Genomic DNA, 24,961 nt, shown 5'->3' on the forward strand with positions numbered 1-24,961 from the left:
TTTAAAAAAAATTGGCTATGCCTTCACCACACCAATAGTAACACAGAAATGGATTAAATGGAAAGCAGAGAAACAAACCAAAAATGAGCCTGCAACGCAAACTTTTTGCCGTAGTATTTGAAAAGTTGCTAAATAGGCCCTTGCTTGCCAAGAAGTTTTACTCAAACTGACTCGTACACAAGAGTGGGCAAACAGCTCAGAAAATAATTCCAGCTTGCCGAAACATCACGAATTGGGACTATTCGAACCTCACACAAATGTCCTGACTATTTCCAAGTTTCTCCTTGGAATGAAGGGCAAAGGATGAATGATGCTTTTTGCTTCATGACGCCATTTTGAAATACCACACCCTTTCCAACTTACTATTTGATACTCTTAATAGAATACTGAATGTTACAGTGTGCTGCAGCGTAGCAGAAATGATTTGCATTCATTTCCAGCAACTTTCTGAGTCCTTTTCCAGTTACCATACTTCTTGTGTAGCATGGCATCCCAGGCGGTACAGGTGTGCTTAAATTACCACTGAGGAGTAACCACAGCCATACTCATACAGTTTTTGTATACTTACATATGTGTGTTATAACAGTTTATGCCAGCTGAGGATTCTTCTCTGTGGTATGGGTTTAAGATATATAATGTACTGTATAAGGTAGAATTGAGATCATGGGAGCCAGAAAAGGGAGTGGAATTCAATTCAGCAATATTTTGGAGGAAAAAAAGCATAGTTTTCACAAACGTAACTGTTTTTTTTCTGCTAGAAAAATAATGTGAGTATTTAGAAAGCAACTGAAAAATGACTTTTGAAATAACACTATGAAGAGAAGATTGCTTTTCTTACCTGATTTGATTTTATTACTGTGTTGTAGGTATGTGACTGGTGTAAGCACATAAGACACACAAAAGAGTATCTGGATTTTGGGGACGGGGAAAGAAGGCTTCAGTTCTGCAGTGCAAAATGTCTCAATCAGTACAAAATGGACATTTTCTACAAAGAGACACAGGCCAATCTTCCAGCTGGACTGTGCAGTACATTACATCCTCCAGTTGAAAATAAAGCAGAAGGCACTGGGGTGCAGCTGCTGACTCCAGATTCTTGGAATATACCGCTAGCAGATGCTCGGAGAAAAGCCCCATCCCCAGCGTCTGCAGCTGGCCAAATTCAAGGTCCTGGACCATCAGCGTCTACCACTGCCTCTCCATCTGACACTGCCAACTGCTCTGTCACTAAAATCCCCACGCCAGTTCCCAAATCTATTCCCATCAGTGAGAATCCAAATATTCCACCAGTTTCTGTCCAGCCACCTGCTAGCATTGTGCCTCCAATTGGTGTCCCACCTCGCAGTCCTCCCATGGTGATGACAAACCGTGGGCCAGTTCCTCTGCCCATATTCATGGAACAGCAAATTATGCAGCAAATCCGTCCACCATTTATTCGTGGGCCGCCTCACCATGCCTCAAATCCTAACAGCCCTCTGTCAAATCCAATGATTCCTGGAATCGGTCCCCCACCAGGTGGTCCCAGAAATATGGGTCCCACCTCCAGCCCCATGCACAGGCCGATGCTTTCCCCTCACATCCATCCCCCCACAACACCTACCATGCCTGGGAATCCTCCAGGCTTGTTGCCGCCTCCCCCTCCCGGAGCTCCTTTGCCCAGTCTTCCCTTTCCCCCTGTCAGCATGATGCCAAATGGTCCTATGCCTATGCCACAGATGATGAACTTTGGATTGCCATCCCTTGCCCCGCTGGTGCCACCTCCGACTCTACTCGTGCCATATCCTGTGATTGTCCCTTTGCCCGTCCCCATCCCCATTCCCATCCCCATCCCTCACATCAACGACTCCAAACCCCCCAATGGCTTCTCCAGCAACGGCGAAAGCTTCATTCCGAGTACCTCCAGTGAGACGCCTGGGGCAAAGCCAACCAATAGCTCTTCATCCCCTCGAGAGTCAAAGCAAGGATCATCTAAATCCTCTGACTCGTCACCGAGCTGCTCAGGCCAGTCCCTAAATCAAGCTCAAGTGCTTCAGGAGCACAGTAAAAATGAAGTTGTTGACTTGACTGTCAGACCTAGTAGTCCAGTGAACAGTAAATTTGGTTTCCCCAGTGTACTACAGGGTCCACAGGACGGTGTGATAGACCTAACAGTAGGCCACCGGTCTAGGCTGCACAATGTTATCCACAGGGCTTTACACGCCCAAGTGAAAGTTGAACGTGAACCTAACAGTGTTGTAAATTTGGCTTTTGGTAGCTCAGACAAAAGGAACTGCAGCGACTGCAGGGACAACTGCAGCCCAGTTGACTCAAAAACGTTACCGTGCAGTGACGGAGCTCACTGCTGTCCCGTCTCCTTGGCCTCTGGCACACCGGGACTGGAAGCTGGTGCAGCGGTGTGCAACGTCATTGTGAACGGCACAAAGAGCACGGAGGGTTCCAAGAACCCGGAGCCACCCCAGGAGCTGAAAAAGCCCCAGCCCCCGGAGGAGCTGGCGGTGAGCGAGCTGGAGTCTGTTAAGGAGAACAACTGTGCATCAAACTGCCACCTTGAGGGAGATGCTGGCAAGAAGACTGGGGAAGAGCCCCTTGCTGGGGGAGACAAACAGGACCCAAACCTTAACAATCCAGCAGACGAGGACCATGCGTATGCTTTGCGGATGCTGCCCAAGACAGGTTGCGTGATCCAGCCTGTGCCAAAACCAGCAGAAAAGACTGCTATCGCACCGTGCATTATCTCAACGCCAATACTCAGCACAGGGCCAGAGGATCTGGAGCCACCATTGAAAAGGAGGTGTCTCCGAATTCGAAATCAGAATAAGTAAAGGTTTGTGTAATCACTACTGCCTTATGTGTGAGTAGAATGAGTATTTTCAGGTATGAGGTCAAACTCGTGTGGATCTGGCCTTTGTGAAACAAGATACAGATCCTAATTTATTGGCACTTTCAGAAAACTATTGGTATTTATGTTTTAATATTGTTCTTTGTGTTGTATTGCATCTGTACTTGTCAGTACTTCATCCATCAGCAGCCTCATTACACTTTTGCTCACAGAACATTTCGTGATGGTGCTGGCTGTGAAATTATTGTGTTGTGTATGTCAAAGTCAGTGGTTTTCTGCCGAGGCTATGGTTCAGGTCTGGGCCATTAATCTGCTTACTTATTCCAGCTGAGTTACGCAGCAACTCAAGCCTTCATCATGATGATTGAAATTGCCCTACAGCATAACATAGACCAGGATGACCCAGCTTGCTTCCTGCTAGCTCAGATCCAATTGACTTACCAAATGGTCATCTCCAACCATCTTACTTTGGTCTGCCTCCAGACCGCACCCTGGCTTTCAGCCGGGCTGTTCTCCGGGGAGCAAACCCCCTCTCCCTGAGGTTTCCTTCCTCGGATGTCGGTGCTTAGGGACTGCCTGCTATTTGTGACCTGCCTGCTGTAGCGTATCTCAGCAAGACCTGTGCCATGGGGCTTTACTCTCTTACATGAGGTATCCGCTTTTGGTGCAAGTCTCCCACCTTAGAAAAGCAGTTGATGTTTCCCCCAGCCCTGCGGTTGTTTTATGTGCGTGGTTCCTGGTAGGGCTGCAAAGCAAGGCAGAGATATGGGTAAGAAATCCACCAACAACCATGGCTTGTCCAAGAACAATGCTCCAGAGGCAGAAACCCTCCACCCTTCATTCCCTATTCCCAGCCTACTGAATCCCTCTGATAAAACAGCGCCTTTGTAAAACTGATAGTTTAATATATGTCTGTTGCTTCAAACCTGTGAGCAAGAAACAAATGTAATTGCATTTGTTTAGATTCACAAGCGTGGAGAGCTTCTTTCAGGAAAAGGGAAAATAGTGGGTGTTGCAAGAAATCTGTTCAGCAGTAAAATAGTGACGGTTTGCCGGATGTGGCTTGATGACATGCCAGATTTCATTACAATCCGTGGAATATTCTGTAGCCTCCAGTAAATCCCTGTCCCTGGTAGCACAAATAGTGACTGCAGCAGTGCAATACAAATTTTGCCTTGAAGGGCTTGGCACCTACAACCGTAGATAGCAGCACAGGCTGCGGAATCTGGGCCATTGCAACATCTCCCTGCTCCATCAGTGCAGGCTAATTGCACCATCAAAGATACCGCAGTATAGTCAGGACTCCCTTTTTATTTGTTAACGCTGCGTTCCCTGTGCTGGCTGCAGTGCCGGAAATGTTACTTCCCTTGATCACAAACAGTATTTATTTACTTTCTTCGGTGGAACAGAACCATTATTCTTTGCTCTCGGCATGTGCTGACACATTTAAAAGATACATTTGTAAGAACAGAGGACAATTATAACTTTCTTGGACTGATAACCAACATATACTCAGAAGTCAAATGAATATTTAAAATCTTTACACACTCCTAGGCCCTGCTATAGTAGCGTAGGGTATCCCCCTACCCACCCCTGAGGTATGGATGGACTATATGTCTCTCTCAGCAGCGAGATCTTTATTGCAAACCCCAGTGTGCCACCTTTGGAGCTTGAAAGATTGTCTCTTCATAAATGTACACATGCTTTTACCTAGGGGTCATGATTTGATCTATTGAGAAGGCCACTATTTGACTGTATCCCTTTTATTTAATTCTAGGAGAGCTGTGGTTAACCCATCCTTTCCCACCTTGCTCAAGCTCCCCATGGCTGTGGTTTGTTTCATGCCAGTGCTAAGACTTGCATATTTGTGTGCTGACAGTGTAGTCAAAGACAGGCTCATTCTTAGCATCTATTTATGCTTGCCCAGACCATCCAGGTTGCAGTAATGCCACCTTTCCAAGGTCCTGGTCCCAAGAAGGGTTTAGCATCATCCAGAGCTAAAGCCTTAAAACTCAGAGAGAGTTCTGGCTTCACTGAGTTCTGTATTTTTGCCTGTTGACACAATTATACAATACACCACTTCACAGATAGTATTTGACAGAGAAAGTGGGCAAAATGAACAAGCTGCATTGAAAAGACAAGAAGGATGCTTTATCACTCAGTTACTGTCCTCAGCTCTTTGTATTCTCTAAATGTCAGTAAATGCCACTGTGGTTATCCTCAGGAATAACCATTTTCCCATTCACCAAGGCAAGTTTTCAGGTTGCCAGGCAAGATTAATCTGACCCAATATAGACATCTGGAATGAAGACACAGATGAGCTAATTGTCTAAACTCTCTTTAAAATCAACCTAGAGAAGCAGGCACTTCAAAGAGACAGCTGAGCTCATCCTGAAGTCGACAACTAAGACAGCTCAGACGAATTGTGCCCTAGGAGTGCCTATTTCTCCCTGCTGTGAAGGAAACTTAGGGTGACTGGCACAGACGTAGATGTCCCCATAGACACTGAAAGTTCAAAAGCCCAGCCTAGGTGTCTGCCGTGCCTCTGGGGTTTGTGCAATAGTATAGCATGGCATGGTGATGGTTATGAGTCAGTCTGTGTTCATCCCCTCCTTTCTCCACAAAAAGAAAAGAAGTAGCTTCTGTGCAGAAGAGATATGAGACCAGGATCCTTGTGTGCTTCAAGGGAAAGAGGATACCCAAAATACTCTGTGGAAATAAACAGCGTGATAACCATCTAATTCCAGCGGGTACCTCAGTGAAATGTGGGTGGGTTTTGAGCCTCTCAAGGCACGCGCAAGTGATTTGTGCTGCTCTGATGATTGATTTGAGGTGAGGACTCTTTGGTTTCGTGCAGAGCCCTCTTTTCACTAGCGCTGGTAATAGCCAGTCCTGAGGAGCAGGGGGGCTGCTTAGATTTCTGGTCTCCCAGGAGTCTGCCTGTGAAGGCTGCACAGGGCTGAGAGCCTGCCTGTGTCTGTACAGAGGGGACGAGCAGGGGGAGCAGAGCATCGGTGCAGCCCCTTACACCGCAGCCCTGACCTCTGCCGTTCCCATGAGTTCCTCCTGCCCGGGCCTGGGGAAGGGCGGAGGTAAAACTCTGCTCCTTCAGCAGTCTGGTTGCAGGGAGGATCCCTCATGAGAGACTCCCAGCCTCATAGGAATTCTACTAAAATACAAAGAGGGTAGGAGCTGCACTAATAATTGTGTTGACTTGGGCCCTTGGAGGTTTGTATTGATTGCACTGGCCATGCTAACCCAGGAGAAGAAAAGGTCCAGAGAATTGTCTTTTTCTCTCTTGCTCCCCACCTACCCTAATTGGAAAATCTGAACACATTGCCCTAATGTGCAACTTTTCCTGGATTTTATTTCCCATCAAATTGTATGAAAAGAAGGAAATTAGCCAAATATTTTTACGCTAGAGTTCTGGACAGACAGATTGAATTTGTGCAATAGCAACATGGACTCTCTAAAAAGGAATCAATGCAAGCGTGACCTTTTTGGGCAAGTTGCCAAACTCTGGATTATTTAATGTACCAATTACTTGATTATTGGAAGTGCTAATCAGCAACATAATCCTTGATGTTAAAGTTTAGTCTCTCCATCAGGATGTGGACTGTCAAGCTGTTCTAGCTTGATGCAATTCGAAGAACCAGCAAAAGATGTCTCGGTGCCAAAGTCCTACTATGATAAAGGAACGAAGCTAGGCAGAATATTCTATGGAGTGTTATTTTTTCAAGTTTGAGCAACGTGAGTTTCTAAAATAAGCAGTGTTAGTGTTGCTTGCTTACATGCTTTACATCCAGGCAGGATCAGTTTTAACCCTCTAGTTTTGGTGTCAAGGTTTCCTAAAGCAAATAAATGGAAACACTAAGGTCTGCTTGGATTTAACAGGATAGTTATGGTAAACTAAATTAGAAAACTAAGTGGCACACACTAAACTCACAACTAGCTTCTGTGTGTGTGTGATGTGTGTGTGTTGACTAATCCTATTTTGGGGGCAGAAAGCAGTTTTTCTGCTTGTGTCAGCAGAATTTCTCCCAGAAGTAATGGAAATAGTAGGAGTATGGCCACCTACAGAGCCAACCCGTATGTCCTGGGGTCAGTATCTGCTGAGTTATAGGCCCAAACCTCCAGCTGTCTAGTCCATACATTGCAGTCGTAAAAATATACAACATGCAGAATGCTCCAGTTCAGAGCAGAGGTAATGTATATCCCACTGTGAGCTCCCCTGCCCATAATGGTCCAGCGCAAGATTTCCTGCTCTGGTCAGGATTCCTGAGGCAAGGGGCATAGCTATTAACCTCCCTTTCTGCCTTAAGAGTTTTTATCGCTCCCCTGTCACTGTAGCATCTATCTACCAGCATCTTACCCTACCCTCCTCGCTCTGATCAGGATAGAATTTGACCTTAAAGGTATACTTGAAAACAGATTTTATATATTTAAACACATTTTTATGCTAATCATCTCTGTTGACACAGTACTATGGGCCAGAGCCTTAGCTAATTTTAACTGGATGTAGTTCCACTGGTGCTAAACTAATTTAAATCGGCGGAGTAATTGGACTCGTACACTTAACACCTACTCTTCTGGTTCAGAAGTTTTCCTTCACCTGGCTTCTTATGAGCCTACAGAAATGTTCCATTTATCCGAAGGGGGAGAGGAGAGACTGTTAACACCACAAAGCCTTAAACACATTTGCTTGGAACTGAAGCTTTGCCCTTGAGAGCTGCCTGGCTCTAGCAGTGTGATCTTATGTTTCAAAATGGCCTGTGTAGCTTCTCAGATGTATTGAATCAGAAAAAGGATTTCCCAGGGAAAAAAAAAAAAAGAAAAAAAAATTCTCAAAATGGTGAAGTATAAAATGACATACTTCCAGAGTGGCTTTCAGCTCCCACATCTTGCTGCCGGGTTGTGGGAGCGCTAACTTCTGTCTCAGTGGCAGTAAATAGCAGGCTCGTGGTACGCTGCCGTAGATCACTGCACGCTCTTTGAATCAAAGGAAAAAGTGCTGATTTCTGGTGGGTTCCTCCTGCTTTTCTACAAAACCTCCGAGGGCTTATGTTTCAAATATGAAATCTGATTCTTGAATTTCCAATTTAGAAAATAACTATACCTGGTCTGATTTGCAAAGGTAGTGAGCATCTAGGGCTGCTGGCAAACAAAACACGGGGCCAGCACTTCAGCCAGCAAAAAAATGCTATAGCTGGATTGACAGACCCACAGAAATTTGCAGAGCCTGCAGCTCCTGGAGGCTGTAGCCTACCTGACAGCTCCCAGCAGCTGGGACCACTGACTTCAGAGATAATTTCAGTGCTTGCTTGCTCTTATTAGTTTTAATTGTCTTGTGAAATGAAAATTATTTGAACTGAAATACGCATCTTCTCCATGCCATTCCTTAAGCTGGTACAACCCACATTCATATTGAAACGACGAGTTACTCATAATTCTTTGCCAGGCTTTAAAGACTGACCAGGCACTTTCATACATACAAGGCCTATTGCTCCTCTTATTTAAGTTGGTGCAAAGCAGATTTGGCTGCATTCAAAAGTGTTAAGTGTAAAACAGGCATAGGGGGAGACTCTAGCTCTCCATCTGTTCTTGTGCTGCCGAGCTACCAACGTCAGTGGCACAGGGAAAGTTTATGGGGAAAAAAAGCACAACTCATGATTAAATACAGAGTCCCTAACAACAAAGACCATAGTAAAACAGACAGGCACCCTTGTAAAAACATCATCGGAGACAACGATTGCCTTTACATTCTGAGGCCGAGATCCTGGACAGTATGTGTCTGATTGCTGCTGAAATCTGATAAGGAGCTAAGCACCTAATAGCCGTTGTGAAGCTTGACCCTGAAACAACCATGGCCAACTTGAGTGCGGAGCAGTGAGCTCTGAACAACTGTGAGGAGCTTATAAACCATTTCTCAGTATTACGAGCAATACCTGAAAGTGGGTCAGAAAGGAGCAAAACACTTCAGAGGACTGTGGTTGCAAAAAAGTTAGACATAATCAAGCAGTGAGCAATAGATTTTAAGATACTATTAAATTCTTGTTATAAAAGCAGTGGGAGATTCAAGCAAAGCAGAAGCAAAGCTGTTTGAGCAAGAAATCAGGAGGAGATCAGACTCTGACAAGCAAGCTTTTCTGAAGCACTTTTTGTTTCCAGATTACCTGCTGAGTCTCTCCCTGTCTGTTTTTAGGTCCCATAGAGCAAAACAGGCAAGTTAAGCGCGTTCCTGGGTGCCTCCATCAGTCGAGGCCTCATGACTGAGGCCTACTAATCATTACCTTATTTACACTATTTTGATAATGAGTTGTATTTCACTCCCGGGACCAGAGGTTGTGTTTGGAAGTGTGTGCGATCATCTCATGAGAGCCGTGAATCGAAGTAACCTCTGACATTTTGCAGAACACTCAACTATTCAAAATTTGCTTCTACCGTGAAAATTACATCTAATTAAATATCTGGGCTTCATCCTGTGCAGTACTGTGCGCACTCAGCGCTCGGTGCCTCTAATGCAAGTTGAAGGCCCTCAGCACATTACAGACCGAGGTCCTGCCTCTGACTCGTTTGCATGGCTTTACTTCCCCAGACACGATTTTGGTATTTGAAAAGAATGGTATTCCTGTACAACATGTGTCTCAATTTGTAACGATATCCTCCCTGCAGCTGGCTTGCTTTTCCAAGTGTTTCTGAAACATTACTGTCTTAAATTCGAGCCAGCCTCCAATAACAAATTATCTAGAGGCAAAGAGGCTGAACTGCGTTTGTCGAGAGGACGCCCCCGCTCTCTGCTGTACTACGTCTTCCAGTCCCGGTTTCGGACTTTCAGGCTGTGTAATGTAATCATCTTCTATGGATGCACACATTTCCAAAAAAAAAAAAAAAAATAGGGGTTTTAAGGGTTGAGTAGTGCAGAGTGAAATAACTATCGAGTTCCGACCTCTCTGGAAAGATCTGCATCCCATCATAGGCCGATTGATATTGAAACCTATGGTTAGAGCAATTTTCAGCTATTTATTTGGAGCCCACGTGGTTAAATGTAAAACTTTGTGTTGCCTGCTTATGCTCCAAATATTTATAAGCTTTCATGAACCACTTGTGCTGCTGCTTCTAAGTTGCTTATCCAAAAGGAGGGGAAAAAAAACCCTTTCCCACAGGAATTCTCCAATTGAGAGATGCTTAAACACTAGTATAAAAGAAGAGATACATGATGAGGTCACTGAAAATTTGAATTCTGACCCTACCTTTCAAAGTACAATTAAAATGCCAGTTCTGTTTTATTTGAAGCAGCTTACCGATTATTGCTGAACTGGTTATCTTGGTGGTAAAAATATTGTTCCTGTTTTCTTGGGGTGGGTAGGGGAGGCGGGAAATAGAGAAAATCTCAACCAACGGTTGGGTCCAACGCATGCCGCTGGGTGGCCAGCAGTGCTAGGGATAAGGGAGTTGCCCTAAGGTGCCTGGCACTGCACCGGGGTCTATGCCAGGTCTCACCCGCTTGTTCCTTATGTGTTCTGGGTGGGTTTTTCCTCTTCCTTACCCCACAGTATAACCTACCTGACATTTTGGCCACCTGAGCACGCTCCCTTGGTTTTGGATGAGTCTGTATCTGCTCTTGCTTAGGCTGAAATGAACCAGGATGGGGGCTGTGAAAACCAGGGAGAAACCCCCTGGGGACGGTGGCAGGCATGCAGCCCTGGATAGTTACGGACGGAGGGGTTGTTCGTGGGAAAACGGGAAAATGTTGATTGCTTCCTGATATGGGATGCTGAAACTTTTCACTAAAAAGATTCAATGCTGCTTCTGCAAAAAATTATTATTATTGTTGTTGTTGTTATTATTATTGTTGTTGTTGTTGTTATTGTAATTGTTATTATTTTGTGGCCCACAACAGTATTTCGGATGAAAAAGCCAGGCCTAGGCATAACACAGGTGAGGGGGAGGACTGTCACAGGGAGGTACGGGCTGTTGCTCAGCAAGACCCCCATCCTCACCATTCGTCCTCCTCCACACCGCTACCCACAGTTAATCTGCCTTTTTCTGGCTATTTATCTGGTTTTACTGGAGAGAGATCAGCTTGGATAAGAAAATTGAGAAGCACCTCAGAATAGCCAAAAGCTTAGTGGTTTGGGCCCACAGGAGGCTGCTGAAATTCAAGTTGAAGTTTCTATTCTGATTCAGACAAAATCGGAGGCTTAAAGAAGGGTTATCACATCACAGTGGTTGCCTGTTTTCAGGAAAGGAGAGTAGAAACTGTCTGGATTTGGTTTTCCTTCTGTTTGAGTTTTTATGTTTTGTTTTTATGTTTTTGGGTTTGTTTTTTTTTCCCCAAAAAGATCCTTGCAAAGTTTCAGCTTTATCCCAGCTCAGAATGGGAGAATTAGTTGAAAATTTGGCTGTTTTTTTTTAAAAGGAAAATCGTATCTTCTGCCATATCTGCATATGAAGCATCGGTGGGGCAAAGCAAACTATTTACAGGTCTGCCAAATACACTGGTGCTGTGCTAACTGGAGGGCAATGGGCTGCCTTGCTGTTGTGGAGATATACCCAGTTACCCCAATGTAAAGCAGCATCGGACCCAGGCAGGCTCCATGATGTGCCATAGGGGCCGCGGCCAGAGACAGCTGAGATTACAAGTCTAGAGCCACGGTGGCATTTTCCTCTTTGCATGACTTGCGTATGTACCCCAAAATGCCCCAAAATGTAAACCTGAGACTCCCCTGTCAGTGAAAACCTGGAGAAGGATGGTGCCCTGGGGCTGGGCAGGAGGGCCTGGCTGACATGGGTTTTGCCTTTAGTTCAGATTGAAAGTGAAGGGGAGTTTCATGAACTCACCTAGCAATTGTTCTATAAAAGGTTAAACCATGAGAAACTTCTTTGAAATGGTGAAAAAGTATATGAAGAGAATATTTAGAGAGGTTCTGGGGAGATGATTGCTACTTTGAAAAGTAGAAGGTGGTATAGGTGGAAGGAAGGATGACAACGGTGGAGACACCTGACAGCAGCACCGATGCTGAAGTCTGGGGAACTGAGCCCAAGTGTTCATCTTGGCCTACCAAGAGTGGTCTCCTCTGCCTCCCTCCACAGCTGGTGGATAGAGAGGCCTTTCCCAGATGTGTTTCAGAGCACCTAACGCAGTGCCTGCTCTGGAACACCCCTGGGCATGGGAAGGAGGACGAGGACACTGGTCCCCCTGGGTTAAAGTTTGTGAGCCCCTGCCCCTCCTCTCCCTGTACCACAAGGAGAGGAAAGGAGAAAGCAGTGCGGTTTGGTGGGGAGCTGCTTTCACAAAAAGCTTGACAGTGATGGGAACATGACAAAATGGACATTTAAAATGCTGTGGCATGGTGGCAGCTGTTTTGCCCAGAAGAATCCAAACCTGAAGGGGAGAGGAGGTGCCATGTCCTCTGGGTCTGTGCAGAGCAAGTTGCATGGTGAAGTTGCATTGCTGCTTGGTGGTGCAGGGGAGGATTTACAGCAGCCCAGGCCATTCTCCCCAAGTACGTGGGTGCTCTCTGCTGAATTTAGGGAATCCTATTTCCACTGGCTGTGAAGAAGAGCTGCATGCTTACCCAGGCCAAGACTGTACTCCTATTTTGGGGGGAGCACTGTTTTTATGTGTATAAGGGAGGGAAGAAACTACTTTTCCCTTTGCCTTATGCTGTATCCCTACCGTGGAGCCTGGGGCTGGAACAAAGCAGTCAAGAGCAGACTCTGCTGCTAGATAGCTGGGTTTTGAACAATTGTCACCAAATTTGAATGGGGTAGAGGGCTTCATTTCTGTCTCGTTTCTCTTCAGTGAACTGGCTGCCTGGTAAATACAGGAGTGCGGCGCCCACATCTTCTTGGTGACTCTCAGGGTCTCTTCCACAGTGATGATTCCTTTGCTTCCTCTTTTTAAGAGGTGATTTTCCCTTGGGCCATGCTGGAGCATGAAGGAGAGCCTGGAACTGTATTTCCTCCATTTCCTTGCTACATAACAAGGGCATGGCGACATACATCCCTGTTCCTAACTTCACTAGCTAGTTTCAGGGTTCAGTTTAACATACGGTGAATGAGTTTAGTGAGAGACAGTACTAAATGTACCAGCAAGGGGCCGAACGTACATGTGAACTGGTAAAATTTCCCCAAAGGCTTTTCTAGGAATAGATGCAGGGAAGCAGGAGTCAGCACACAACAGACCTTCTGCTTTCCAGTTCATGTTACTTCCTCAAGGTCCTTTCCTGACTACAAGGCGACTGGATACAATTGCAAGCATGGCCTCTGGTGCATCCCTGCAACAATTCACAGAGTTGGGGGTGACCAAGCTGTCCCTACCACTTCTGCCTAGGCATAAAAGGAGGGCAAATCCCAAGCCTCTTCTCCAATGCATTCCTTGAAGTCACAATGTCTGCTCAGATTACAGCTCATGTTTCAGTAGGTGGGAGAGCCTGAGTTGCGTATCTGACCCAAAGTTGAGAAGGATCCATAGCTTACAAGACCAGAGCAGAAGGAAAACACCACCTTCAAAATCAAGGGATGGTGCTTAAGGACCTTGCTTGTAAACTCATTCGTGCTAAAGGCCTCCCCTGACTCTTGCAATGTGGCATCCCTTCAGTTAGCTCATGGAAAGATAAATCATCAAGTATTCAAAGGGGAAGGTTTTAATGAAGAAGCTTGAACTGCTTTAAGAATTGCTAAAAAAAAAAAAATAAAATAAATTACAGAACTATTACAAGTAACAGATGATTCCAGAGTGTTTCCAGGGCTGAGCTTGCTCCCATGCTGACTTTAGCTGCACTCTTGTGGTTTATCTTCAGAGCAGTTTCCCTGAGAAAATAATTGCAGTGCCTTTACTCTAGGGCCATGCCTGTCCCAGATGAACTAGGCCTCTTTTAGCACATCAGCATTCATTGTCCGGGTGAATTAAGTGCTGTGCTAAATGGTGGAAACTCTGCCATGCCAGCCCACATCAACGGTTGCCTCAGCCCTCCCCACCCAGTCTCTAATTTTTTTCTGAACAATAAGATGTGAATCTGGAGACAGAAATGTTCAATGGAGTGCAGAATGAGGGGGAAGCAACCATGGAAAAAACTGTGTGTGTCTGCGTGCATGCGTGTGTCCAAAGCCATGTCAATGACATGGCCCCTCTGAGGAGGTAGGACATGACCGGGGAGGGCACTGGGTAGAAGCAGCTATTTCTGGTGGCTGTCACTGCCAGCAGGAGCATGCCGCCAGTGTGGCAACACTCGGCTCGTGGGGCAGCGCTGGGAGCGGGCGCGCAGGAATCAGTGCTTGGGTATGGGGGAGCAGGGGAAGGATGCCCCCGCAGCCGAGCTACCCAGCTCCTCGGCATGGAGGCATGGAAGGGGAGTGGAGTGAGGAGCACTTCTAGCAATTGGCTTTACCAAGCAGGGCCAAGCTTCCCACCACACCAGTCCCAGGGGCTGCGTAGGATGAAGGGCTGTAGGTCTGCAGCCGCAGAGCTCTGGAAGGAGCTGGCTAGCTGCAGAAAGGGAGGAGGGAAGCTTGCTGGGGAGGCTTTGCCCTAGTTGCCAAACTGTCCTGCCAAGCTCTAACTCTGTGTTGTTTTGAGCAAGGATTTAAATCCTCACGTGTCAGAGCATAAACCAAAGAGGAAGCTCTGCATTGGAGCAGCCTGTTTCATAGCTGCCCATTGCTCAGGTTACGATGCCCACAGAGGGCATCAGTGCGGCTCTCACCTGCTGTTCAGAGGAGCACTGCGTCGCTGTCTGAGCCCGCATAGGTGAAGTCATCCAAGTCATCTGCCTGAGCTGAGTTATTCTCCTTTTGCCGCCCTGCATTGACAGTGGGGCAGAAATGAGCCTTCTTACTTGTTCTCTTTCTGTCATGTTTTCCATGCTGCCTCCTGGGCGTGGAACTACAGCCCGCCTCTGACTTCTAGGTGGTCTTCCATCCCACGATCAGTCCAGACCGGCTTAGCTTTGGAAAGCAGGCAAAACCCAGTGTGCTCACTTCAGTGCAACTCACATAAGCTCAACTCCATGGCTTTATGCTTACAAAAATTCTTCTTTTGTGGCTGACACAATTTTTCTATCTGACCAGCAGTATTTGATGTGTTTTGAGGGCAAGTTCAGCTGAGGTGAAGAGCATATGTCGCTCCCCTAAAAAGTAATTTGGTTTGGGGGGGAGATATAAATAGCTGACTTTATTGTGCTGGTCATGCACGCTGGTGCTGGCACGAGGTGTATAACGTCTAACTGTGAAGTGGTGATGACTAGTGTGTTCTCATTTCTTCCTAAAACTTCGCATGCTATGCTTGATATGGATTTTTATTCTGTCACTTGATCGCTACAAAGATGCATTCATCAAACGCAGTGACTGCCATATGAGCCAATCAACAGGGAGGGTCCTTCTCTCCAATCTGCACAGTCTGTTACACTGCGTCTATCTGCAGTAGGGGAAAATAGACAGGACCTACAAAGCTAGTTGACTGCTCCAGGCAGAAAGCATCGAGAGCTAAGGAACTTCTTTATGCCCTCCCTCCCAGATCACTTATCAGTCTGTGCTATGCTGTGCCATTTGAGACTGATTAGTGAGGATGGAAATTCGTTTCTGTTGATGTATGGAAAGAGAGGAGCAGGCAAAATACCTGAAGTGCAGAGCGAGGTTTCATAGAGACGTTACAGTTTATTTTCTCTGCTTCCCTTTTTAGTTAATCTCAGAGCAAGATTTCAAGACAAAAAGTGACAGAGAGCAGTTGTGTACTCTATGGGGAGTACTTAGTAGGTGGATACATCCCAGTTCTCAGTCTAGTTCGTGTCCACAAAGCTGCTCATCCTGCTGGGCACATTGCCTGAAAGCCCAAATATTACTCCTTAACCTACATATAGTGGTCTCTGTGCTCTAGGAGCTGGTCAACATATTCAATGTGTCTTCCAATCTCTGCTTTGAGAAGGGTGGAGGTTTGGCACGGGGATACAAGCACAGTGACGAGAGGGACTGCAGAGGAACCAGTGTGAAGGGGAGATCGTGGAGCAGACTGAGAAAGAAAATGTGACCCAGCACCAAAATTAAGGCCAATAAGTACTTCAGAATTTCAGTCCAAATCTTTAGGGGACAGCAGATCCCATCCAAGGAGACAGAGTCCAAAGCACACTGCGCAGAGAGAGAGGACAGTCCCTGCTAGGCAATCTACATGGTCAACTGACAAGGGAAACCTGAAGCACATGAGGCCATGGTGTATCACCCAGCAGCCCCTAGATAAACCACTGGGGTGTTGTTAGTTGCATTAGATTGATTAGAAGGTGATTTGGGTTTTCAAAATCATGATTCCAAAGATTTTCGTGACCTTGGCCTTCACCACTGGCAAAGATCACCTTATTTTAGAGGAGCTATCATGTAGCTTTATGAAGGCCTCAAATCAATAAAGCTGTGTTTGCTCCAGTGTTGTTCACCCAGTCAAAGCACTGGTGGGCTTCAGAAGGTGTTGTCTGAGTAAGTCCTGTGGCACGCATTCCTTCTGTGTCCTAAAAAATGACAAAAGAAAGAAAACAAAAGCAGTCAGTACATCTGGTCAGGTAACAGGAGAAAAATGGACCTGGAAATGAGGACCAGGATAGAAAAAGGGAGCAACTGGTAAGTTAAATTCTTTCCCTAATTCTGTGATCAGCTCTAGCAGGATCTGGAGGGTTTTGTTCCCATCTCCTACATGGTCCATGGAAATGTATACATTCAGCACTGGAAATATCAGATCTTGGTAGCAGTTTACCTCAGTGAGAGTAATGCCTAGTTCTACTTTAGGTCCTAAAATGGCTTTATTTGAATTCTGTTTGTCATGCTAGGCAGTGTCAGTCACCATGCTCTGCTGGTTGTGACGCCCTGGCGCTGTAGCTGTTATGGTGGTGGTACAAGACTGGTTGCAGACCATCCCAAGAGAGGACTAAAGAGGTTGTGGGGAACTCCAGCCCGATCTCCCTCATTGCAGTTCGGTTTTGCTGTGTTGAGCATACATCTCTCCTTTGTATGACTACGGATTTGGGGAAGGCCCAAGAGAGGCATCTTCAGTTTGCATGCATAGCACGGATAGTACCTACAGAGTTAGCTCTGTTAGTGGGAGATGCGTGTTTACATGAGAGTGGAGCTGTCTCCGGGTACCGTCTCAGTTTCTCTGTGAGACTGATGAGCCCTGTGGAGCTGCACACCAGCCTGTGCAGTGAAGTGTCCCTGGGGAGCCCTGGCATGTGCGGTGTTCCCCATCTTATCCCCATCGTAGGTGCTGGGGAGTCCTGGTCCAAATGCTTCTCCTTCTCTGACTCCACTTTCCCGCCTGTGCCGTGCAGAAAGTGGTACATCCCAGCTCTGTAAAGCACACTGAGATCAAGGGGTGAAGGGTACTATATAATTGCAAAGTGTCGTTATTCACCCGTGCTCTTGTAGGATGAAAGGCGCTCTATGAAACCCAGAGAATGAACTATTATTATATCAGTTTCCAGCTTTTTATCACAGGAATTCCTCCATCTTCCTTTCCAGCAACCTCGGAGGCTGCGTGTACCGACAGCCCTTGCGGCACGAGGGGCAGCCGAGGCCGAAGCGGTGGGCTTGTGTCTTTGCCTGGCTGCCCGCCCAGCGTGAGGCTGCATGCAAGCTCAGGCGGAGCCCAGCCCGCCTGCGACGAGTCTCCCGCCGCTCGCCCTGACCACCTCTGCTTGTCTGCTTTGCAGGAACGCTCGCCGACAGGGTACCTTGCATGGAGAAAGGGAGCAGAGCAAACCACGTCACTCCACCGAATGACACCAGCTGGTCCGCTCACCACCCCCTCTGGCTGAAAGTCCAGCAAAGAAAGCAGCTTCCTGTCACGAAGCCCCTCCGAGGAAGCCTCGGTCCCACGGGTGCCTTTGACCCAGAAGACAGCACATCATGGACCCACACAGTGTGCTCAGCATTCCTGCGACCACCCCTCTTCTCCTCCAAGGAACGCTTTTTCCTCTTGGTTTCTTGCTGGGGGGGATTTTTCGCCCTGGTTTCAAAAACCACACGGACCAACATAGGTACTTTTCCCTCTCTGACTTCAAAGTTCAGATATTTGAGACTGGACAATGATACGGATTTTTTTTTTATTTTATTTTTTTTTTCCTTCGAAAAACTGCTGTGGTTTTGCTGCTACACTAAGAATCGTGATTTGCATTGTATGGTTTTGGACCTATTCAAGTTTTGATGGGGGAAAGGGGTAATACTGGAGTAGCAACGCTTCAGAGTCATCTCTGTCCTACCCATGATGCACTTTTAAATGAAGAGTTAGAATATTTTATTGGCTAATATACTTTCCTTGTTATTTTTACAAAGGCCACCTTTATCCTTTCTAATGCCATATTTTCAGTGTTACACTTTTATGGCTTTTAATTTTTGATTTGACAGATGTAAGAAGCAGCATGAATAGTTTATACTGTGGTTTTTCAGAGACTGAATGCCAAGAGAACTCAGTAAATGTTTATTCTTCTCAGCTTTCTCTTTAAATTCCCCTAAATAGCGCCCCATTTGGGAACAGAGCAAGAGTGTTGAACTAAAGACCAAAATTCCCTCAAGGTGTAAAATAATCTGAGGGGAATATTTGCTGGGCGTCACGAAAGACTTGGATGAAATTTCAACCCTGATGGTTTTCAGTGATCCAGGAAGGCAGTGAGACAATCTCTCCATATGCATAGCCCTTTCATGATAATTAGAATGGTATGGACAAACCAATGAAAACAAGGGTAAAGTGAGAAAGATCCCCCATGATTCTGTTTCACTGTTTGCTTTCTCCTGTCATGGTTAAGAGAAATGTGCAATTCGATCCTCAATCAGTGGGTGGAGGATAACAGGGTAGAATTTACTTGTGTGCACTTGTACAGTTGTAGCCAAGAGTCCAAAAGTACACTAGAGCATGTTATACTGGCACTGAATTGGTAAGAGAGTCGTGGAGTATCCCATTCTGACAAATACGAAAAAAAAAGAAAAAAAAGAAAAAAAAAACAAAAAACCCCCACAAAAACCCCACAAAAAAATCAAAAACAAACAAAAAAAACCTTAAAAAAATTTCAGATCACCTTGTGATTCAGTGTAACTGTTTACTAACTCGAATAAAGCAATTGTTCACTCTCGAGTGTTCAGAGTACACCTTTTCTATAAGGCTGCTGCAGGGAAGAGAGGAGCAGTTTGCAGGAGCAGTGTCTCTGACAGTGTCAGCGGTGTTGGGAGCAAGGTAGCAGTCAGTTGAACCAGAGCCTTGTAGTGATGGTGCACTATGAGCACTATGTATATACTGTATTTCTATATTTTCCTTTGTACAGATTCACTTAAGTCAAGCTACTGTTTTACAGGTGCTCCTTATTTATTAGAGCTGTGAAAGCTTGGAAGACACACCGGGCGAGTAAGCTCGCTTTTTAAAAAAAAAAGAAAAAAACCAACAAAAAAAAAAACAAAAAAGGGGGAAATCCAACAACTCCTGAGTCTAGGGAGAGAGCTCAAAGAGATACTGATGAAACATCTTCAAAAGAGCAAGAATCTGCAGCACGCTCAGTGTGCTCTGCTTTCCCTTTGGGCTTGCAACACTTTTCTCTCTCCCTGACTGGTGTCAGATTTATTAAAACAAAATAAATCTCCAAGAAAAAAAAAATGCACTTAAATGTGCTGTTGTTTTATTATTTTTTTTCCTTTTTGTGCATGCGGTTATTCATTCCTCTACGTGCCTGGTCACAGATCAAACAAAACTCAGTCTGAAGTCTCGGCAAAATACGTGTAAGTGTTCTTGGAGGCTGTATCTATGTCTCTTCCATTTTCGCTCCTCCCTCATCACCCCTCTGTTTCTGCAGTGTTCAAGGAATGGGGGAAAAAACCCTACAGTTAGCACAGTGCAGGGATAGGTCCTGATCTTAGAGAAGAGCCCCAGATGGACGCACTGGCTGCAGCTTCATTCATTCCAAGGGGATCCGTGCAAACATAGGTTGCTCATGCTGCGTTTGGGGCTGTGTACCGAGCGTGTTCTGCCTGTCGTTTTGTAAGGACGGGGTTTTTGCATGAACTCCGCCTGGAATCAAGCCTAGGTTCTTCAAAGCACCAAACTCCTCCCAAACGCCCCCAAAACTCTGCAACAGCAACATATTTGCAGGCCCTGAGCTACCTCGCGCAACAGCGTTTGCTTCCCAGCTCTCGGCCAGGACAGCCAGCGCTGCTGATGGAGGGGTTTGAAATGTCCGGTGAGCTCTGTAACTAGTTGACTGATTTCATTAAACAGCCATGTAAGGCAAACAACAACAGCATAAGCATGCCTGCTTGGAAGGGCATGTAGAGCAAAGCTTGTCTCCCTAGTAAACAGCTTGCTGCATCTCTATTTATTCATCTGAACTTGGCTGTAAAATGAAGGCCGTGTGTATTGATTTTGCTTTTGTCAGTGGTCCAGAATTGTTAGCACACATTTTCACTCTTCTGAAAAACAACAGACTCTTTAGAGAAATCTTTCTCTCTCGTGAACTGCTTTTTCCAGAAATGGAATCAGCTTGTCAAAAATCATCAGGACAGCAGAGGTAGGGAAAGCGATCTAGGCTGGAGCTGGCTTCATGCATGTCCAATGATCACAAACTTACCTTAGCTTTCCTGAAAATTTGCCCACCTTATACTTTCTTAACAACTTACCCCGGAATTCAGATGCTTTGGACAGTTGAATCAGTTCATTGTTTGCTGTTTTAAAAATATCTACAGCTGCATATCTGGGGAGAAATCTCCAAGTACACATAAACCTTCAGCAAAATGTAGACCAAATGGTACGATACATTATGCAAAAGAAACCTGCTTTATTTTTGAGGCCAAATCCATCCCTTGTACGATGCCAACAAAATGAGTGGAATTACACAAAGGATGTAAGAAGGTCCTTCGCAATTAACGGGAACCCAGCAAAGGCTTACAGAACGGTGCTTGCTCACTGCTGACATTATTTATTATGCACTAAGACCTAATTGTCAAGCCAAGCTTTTTCCTGGAGAACTCGCCATCAAGGAGCCAGACAAAGAAAATCCTGATGCACTGGGAGATACAGGGGAAGGTTCCTGCGTGCAACGGCAATCACTCCAGCTCTTGCACATGTGCAGTTTTGAGATGCAGAGACTTGTCTTCACGAGCAGAGAGGGGCAGCTTTGCCTCAGGTCTCTAAGCAGCCGGCCCAGTGTGCATCTCTTCACACTGCCGGGGCAGGGGGGGGTTTGCTGTGATCAAGCCACACGGGTCCTTCTGCTGGCACTGAATTCTTGCTGTCAGCGAGAATTTTGCCCTTGTGATAAGAGGGGGTCTGCGTGCTGCAAACACTTTGCATTAATTGCCTCCTGTGTTGTCTTAGATGATTTTGAGGGCTTTATTTTTTTCAGAACTACTACACACGGCAGTATTTGAGTGGCCCAGTTCCGTGAATAAGAAGGTCCCTCAAAATGAAAACACTTTGTGCTTTTTCCATGCTAAATGATAGAAATAAATTTGCTTTGTTCAAATAAGCGCTGCGCGCCAAATTTACAAGGATGCTTATCCAAGTGAGATATCCCATTCTGAGGTCCATATTTGGACACCCAAATCAACACTCAGCCAAACACATGCATGAGGCATTTCAGTGCCATTTGGAGTGTCCATATATAGAACTGGATGCCCTAACTTCATTGCCTTTGTTTTAAAAATAGGCCTGGAATATGTAAAGGCATCATTTAATAACAACTATGACAAACATTCTGTGCTCAAACTAAGAACAAATTTGCTGATGCTGGTACAGGTTGATTCCTCTGGAATCACTCTGGATTTACAGAGGTGTAAGTCAGAATAAGAAACAGCCCCTTAAGTTGCTTTGCCTTCCACTCCCACCCAAAGCTGGCTTAACGTTTGGGATCTGGGAGCATGGGAAGGTGGTACTAAGGCAGTATCCACACGCATGCGTGCAGCAGAGAGAGAGAGAGTCGGGAATTGAGTTGAACCTGCTTCGTATTGAACGTAACTGCTTAAATGTCTTGAAATGGGTAGAACAGGTTTACATAGGCTTGCACACATTTTACTTGTCATTTATGTGGTACTGGGCAAAGAAATGCAATGCTACCTTGAGCACCCCTGGAGTATTTTCCACAAAGCATAGGACACGCCAGCAAAACACACAGAGCTGTGAAAAATACAGCTGAACAGCAGCTCCTGGCTGTTTTCCTCCAGCGACAGTGGGAGCACGGCCCCTTGGAGGTGCAATGGATGCTGCAGCACCTTCATGGGAGACGGGGTCTCTGATGCAGGGGTGCTGCTCAGCCTGTCACGTTGGCCAGTCAAGACCTATTGGGACTTGAACTTCTGGGACATTGCGAGGAACTGACCCAGCCACAAGGAAAAAAAAAAGAGTAACTTAGGCCGCCAATGGTCTCTTTTCTCAAAGATGTTCCCTGGTGTCCAAAGCATCACCTGTCTACTGGAGCAGGTGAGTGTCCCAGCCACTTCACCCCGCTGCTCTGCTGAAATAGTTTTCCAAGGACTCACAAGACACGGAGAGGCAGCCAGGTGCACTGACTGGGACCTTTCCTTAGAAATGATGCAAGCATCTGAAAGTTGAGTGTCCCGACATCGAATGCCCAGGCAGCTGGGTGTCACGGGAGAAGGGGCAGCCTCGCCTGCGCCTCCCGCGTGGGGCTCGTTGGCACCCGGGCAGCCCACGCTGCAGGTGGGATGCTGCCCAAACTGGGGAGGGAGGAAAGCTTGGTAAGAGAGCTGAGGACAGAGATGTGTTGCGATTCCCACCCCTCAGCGGAGCTAGTTTTTCTTTGAAGGCCCTTGCTGCACTGATTGAAAAAAAGGCTTGAGGAAGAAGTAATGCTGCCTTCTTTTCCAGAAAAGCGTTGTGGTTAGGGGGCTTGCCCAGGGGCCGGGAGACCCAGGTTCCCTCCCCTTCTCCAGTGAAGGAGTCAAGCCCACATAGGCCCACACAAAACAAGGTGTTGAAAGAGGCTCTCATCCCTTCCCGTGTCCCAGGCCAGGATTGATGAGATATAATCTCTCCCAGCCTGCCCACCGGGACATGAGCTATGCCAAGAAAGGCAGAAGAGGTGCTCTTCACTCCTCGTGGAAGAGACGCGAGTCCAACATCCGCAGGGCCGGGAAGAGGGAGCACAGCCCTCGAGTTAGCCCTTGAGGCTCTCTCCTGGAAGAAGGACGGTCTGCTTCTGCTCCCAAAATGGCTTCAGAGCTGGTGCAGCAAATACTGACCCATGACAGAGCCCATCTCCGAAGGAAAGGAGGGCGGGCGGCCACAGGGGTCCCGGGGGCCGCAGCGCTGGCGGCGTCACCCAGTCGGCTTTAGAGCATGGGAGCGTGCCAGGCTGGCAGGATGGCACCAGCAGGCCTGCCCCACATTTGCCGTGTGATGCCGGGCCTTCGCATTACCTGCCCTCTCCTTCTGGAGAACCCCAGGAGATGCGGTTTTCAATTCTTATCAAGGGAGACGGATTTATTGCCTCCCAGTTGCTGGCGCGGTCTTTGGCATGACAGGCATTACCGCATACATGAAACGTAATGGGGGGGGGGGGGGGGGACACAACTCGGGAGCAGCCCGCTATTTAGCTCGCAGGTATCTTTTTAAGCATAAGCCTAAGCAGGCGCCCAGGCGCTGAAGTGCAGCTGGATGCTGGGGAAAGCTGGCTGCCGCCCGCCCGCCAGAGAGGTCCGGCGAGATGATTTACGGGCAGGGTCAGGTAGAGGAGCTGACACAAATGGGTCAGAGAGGACGGGTGCCAGCCCACAGGCTTATTGTCGGTCGACATCCAGGGAATGGGGTGGGAAGGGGGGGGGAGCGTGAGTCGAATTCCTTAATAACGTGAATTATAAAATCATTTCCTGTGTTAGGGGTTAGGAAAGAGAGCGAAGGACCCGGAGATCTTCCAAACAGAAAACAGCTTTTGTTAAGGCTTTTGGCCTAAGGAGTTTGGGGGGGTGGGGTGGGAAGGGAAAGTGCTGGCACATTTTTGGCTGGAAGCCTCAGACAACATATTTTTTATTCTAGTCTTTATTTTTCAAAATAAAATCATGGCGAGGCAGCAACAAAGAGGGGGGAAGATGGTGAAATTAGGGGGAACAGTACCCAAGTATTTCCCTGTTCTTTCTGTCCCTGCTATTAAACACACAGGGTCTCCTTTATTATATACAGTAGCGGGATTAAGCCAGCGGCCCAAAGGCTAGGAATGCAACGAGATACTTTTATACTTATTGATCCTCTTTTTTTTAGGGAGATTGTTTTCATGAAAGTTTAATTCACCTTTTTTTAGCTTTTGAGTCTAACTGCTACACATTTTATCCTGCTTCTTTGTGGAATGCTAAATCCATCGGTAGGTTTTAGTTTTCCTGGTGTAACTTTTCAGAAACTGTATATCTGCATAGCAACCCCACTGCAGGCAGCTTATGTCACAGTATCACATGTCAGAAAGATGAAAAGAACTCCAAATCTGAGCTGCTCCACAAACTTATGTCCCCCATTCTCGGACATATATCTTCTGTACTTAATATAAGTGTCAGGAAGGCAATTGCAAGGCCAGAGAGGTGCAAAGTTTTATCTCAGAGATGACAAAAAAAAAAAAAAAAAAGACACATGACCTCAGTTCAGCCTTGTGCGGACAATCAAATGAGAAACAAAGATTGTCTTTTTCCTCCTCTCCCCACTCCCCCCCAGCCCCCACCTTCCCGTGTCCCTGTTGTCTGCTTCCAACTGCAACTTGAGCCTGGATCCCGAGCTCGGTGTCCAGATTAGAGATTGTTGACTCAGATTTAGTGGTGAAACTTGAGCCAGGCCCTGTTGATGGCATAGCCTTGAAGGAGCAGGTTTACTTCAAGCCAAAAGAGAGATTACATGTCAGACGAGAGCTGCCTTTTCTTTATCACAAACTTCCTGATCTCCCTCTGTTTTAATAGTGTGTGTCCCCCCCGCCATGTGCCCACTTTCAATTCCTTCTATAGGGTGTCATAAATCAGGAAATTAGCAAGTGTGTAGCTGCCCTTTGCCACAGGCAGAGACAATGAGCTTGCTGTGTTTTTAACCAGTGGGTAGCACTTAACATAATCAATGGAGAGCTACGTGCAGAAAGGATGAAAAATTGGGTCTCGGTCTGACCACTTACAGGGTAT

At 46.4% G+C, this 24,961-nt stretch overlaps 1 protein-coding gene across 1 annotated transcript in view; it reads left to right on the top strand.

Moving 5' to 3' along the window:
- Positions 1–18,785, top strand: part of SOBP (sine oculis binding protein homolog) — a 117,670-nt gene extending 98,885 nt beyond the window's left edge. The window contains exons 6-7 of the mRNA XM_075145619.1: positions 867–2,821; positions 17,527–18,785. Coding sequence (XP_075001720.1) covers positions 867–2,819 — 1,953 coding nt within the window. The 3' untranslated portion in view covers positions 2,820–2,821; positions 17,527–18,785. The remainder of the gene's footprint in view (positions 1–866; positions 2,822–17,526) is intronic.
- The last annotated feature ends 6,176 nt before the right edge of the window (positions 18,786–24,961 follow it).

The sequence above is a fragment of the Calonectris borealis genome, chromosome 3 (assembly GCF_964195595.1).
Source record: "Calonectris borealis chromosome 3, bCalBor7.hap1.2, whole genome shotgun sequence".
NCBI lineage: Eukaryota > Metazoa > Chordata > Aves > Procellariiformes > Procellariidae > Calonectris > Calonectris borealis.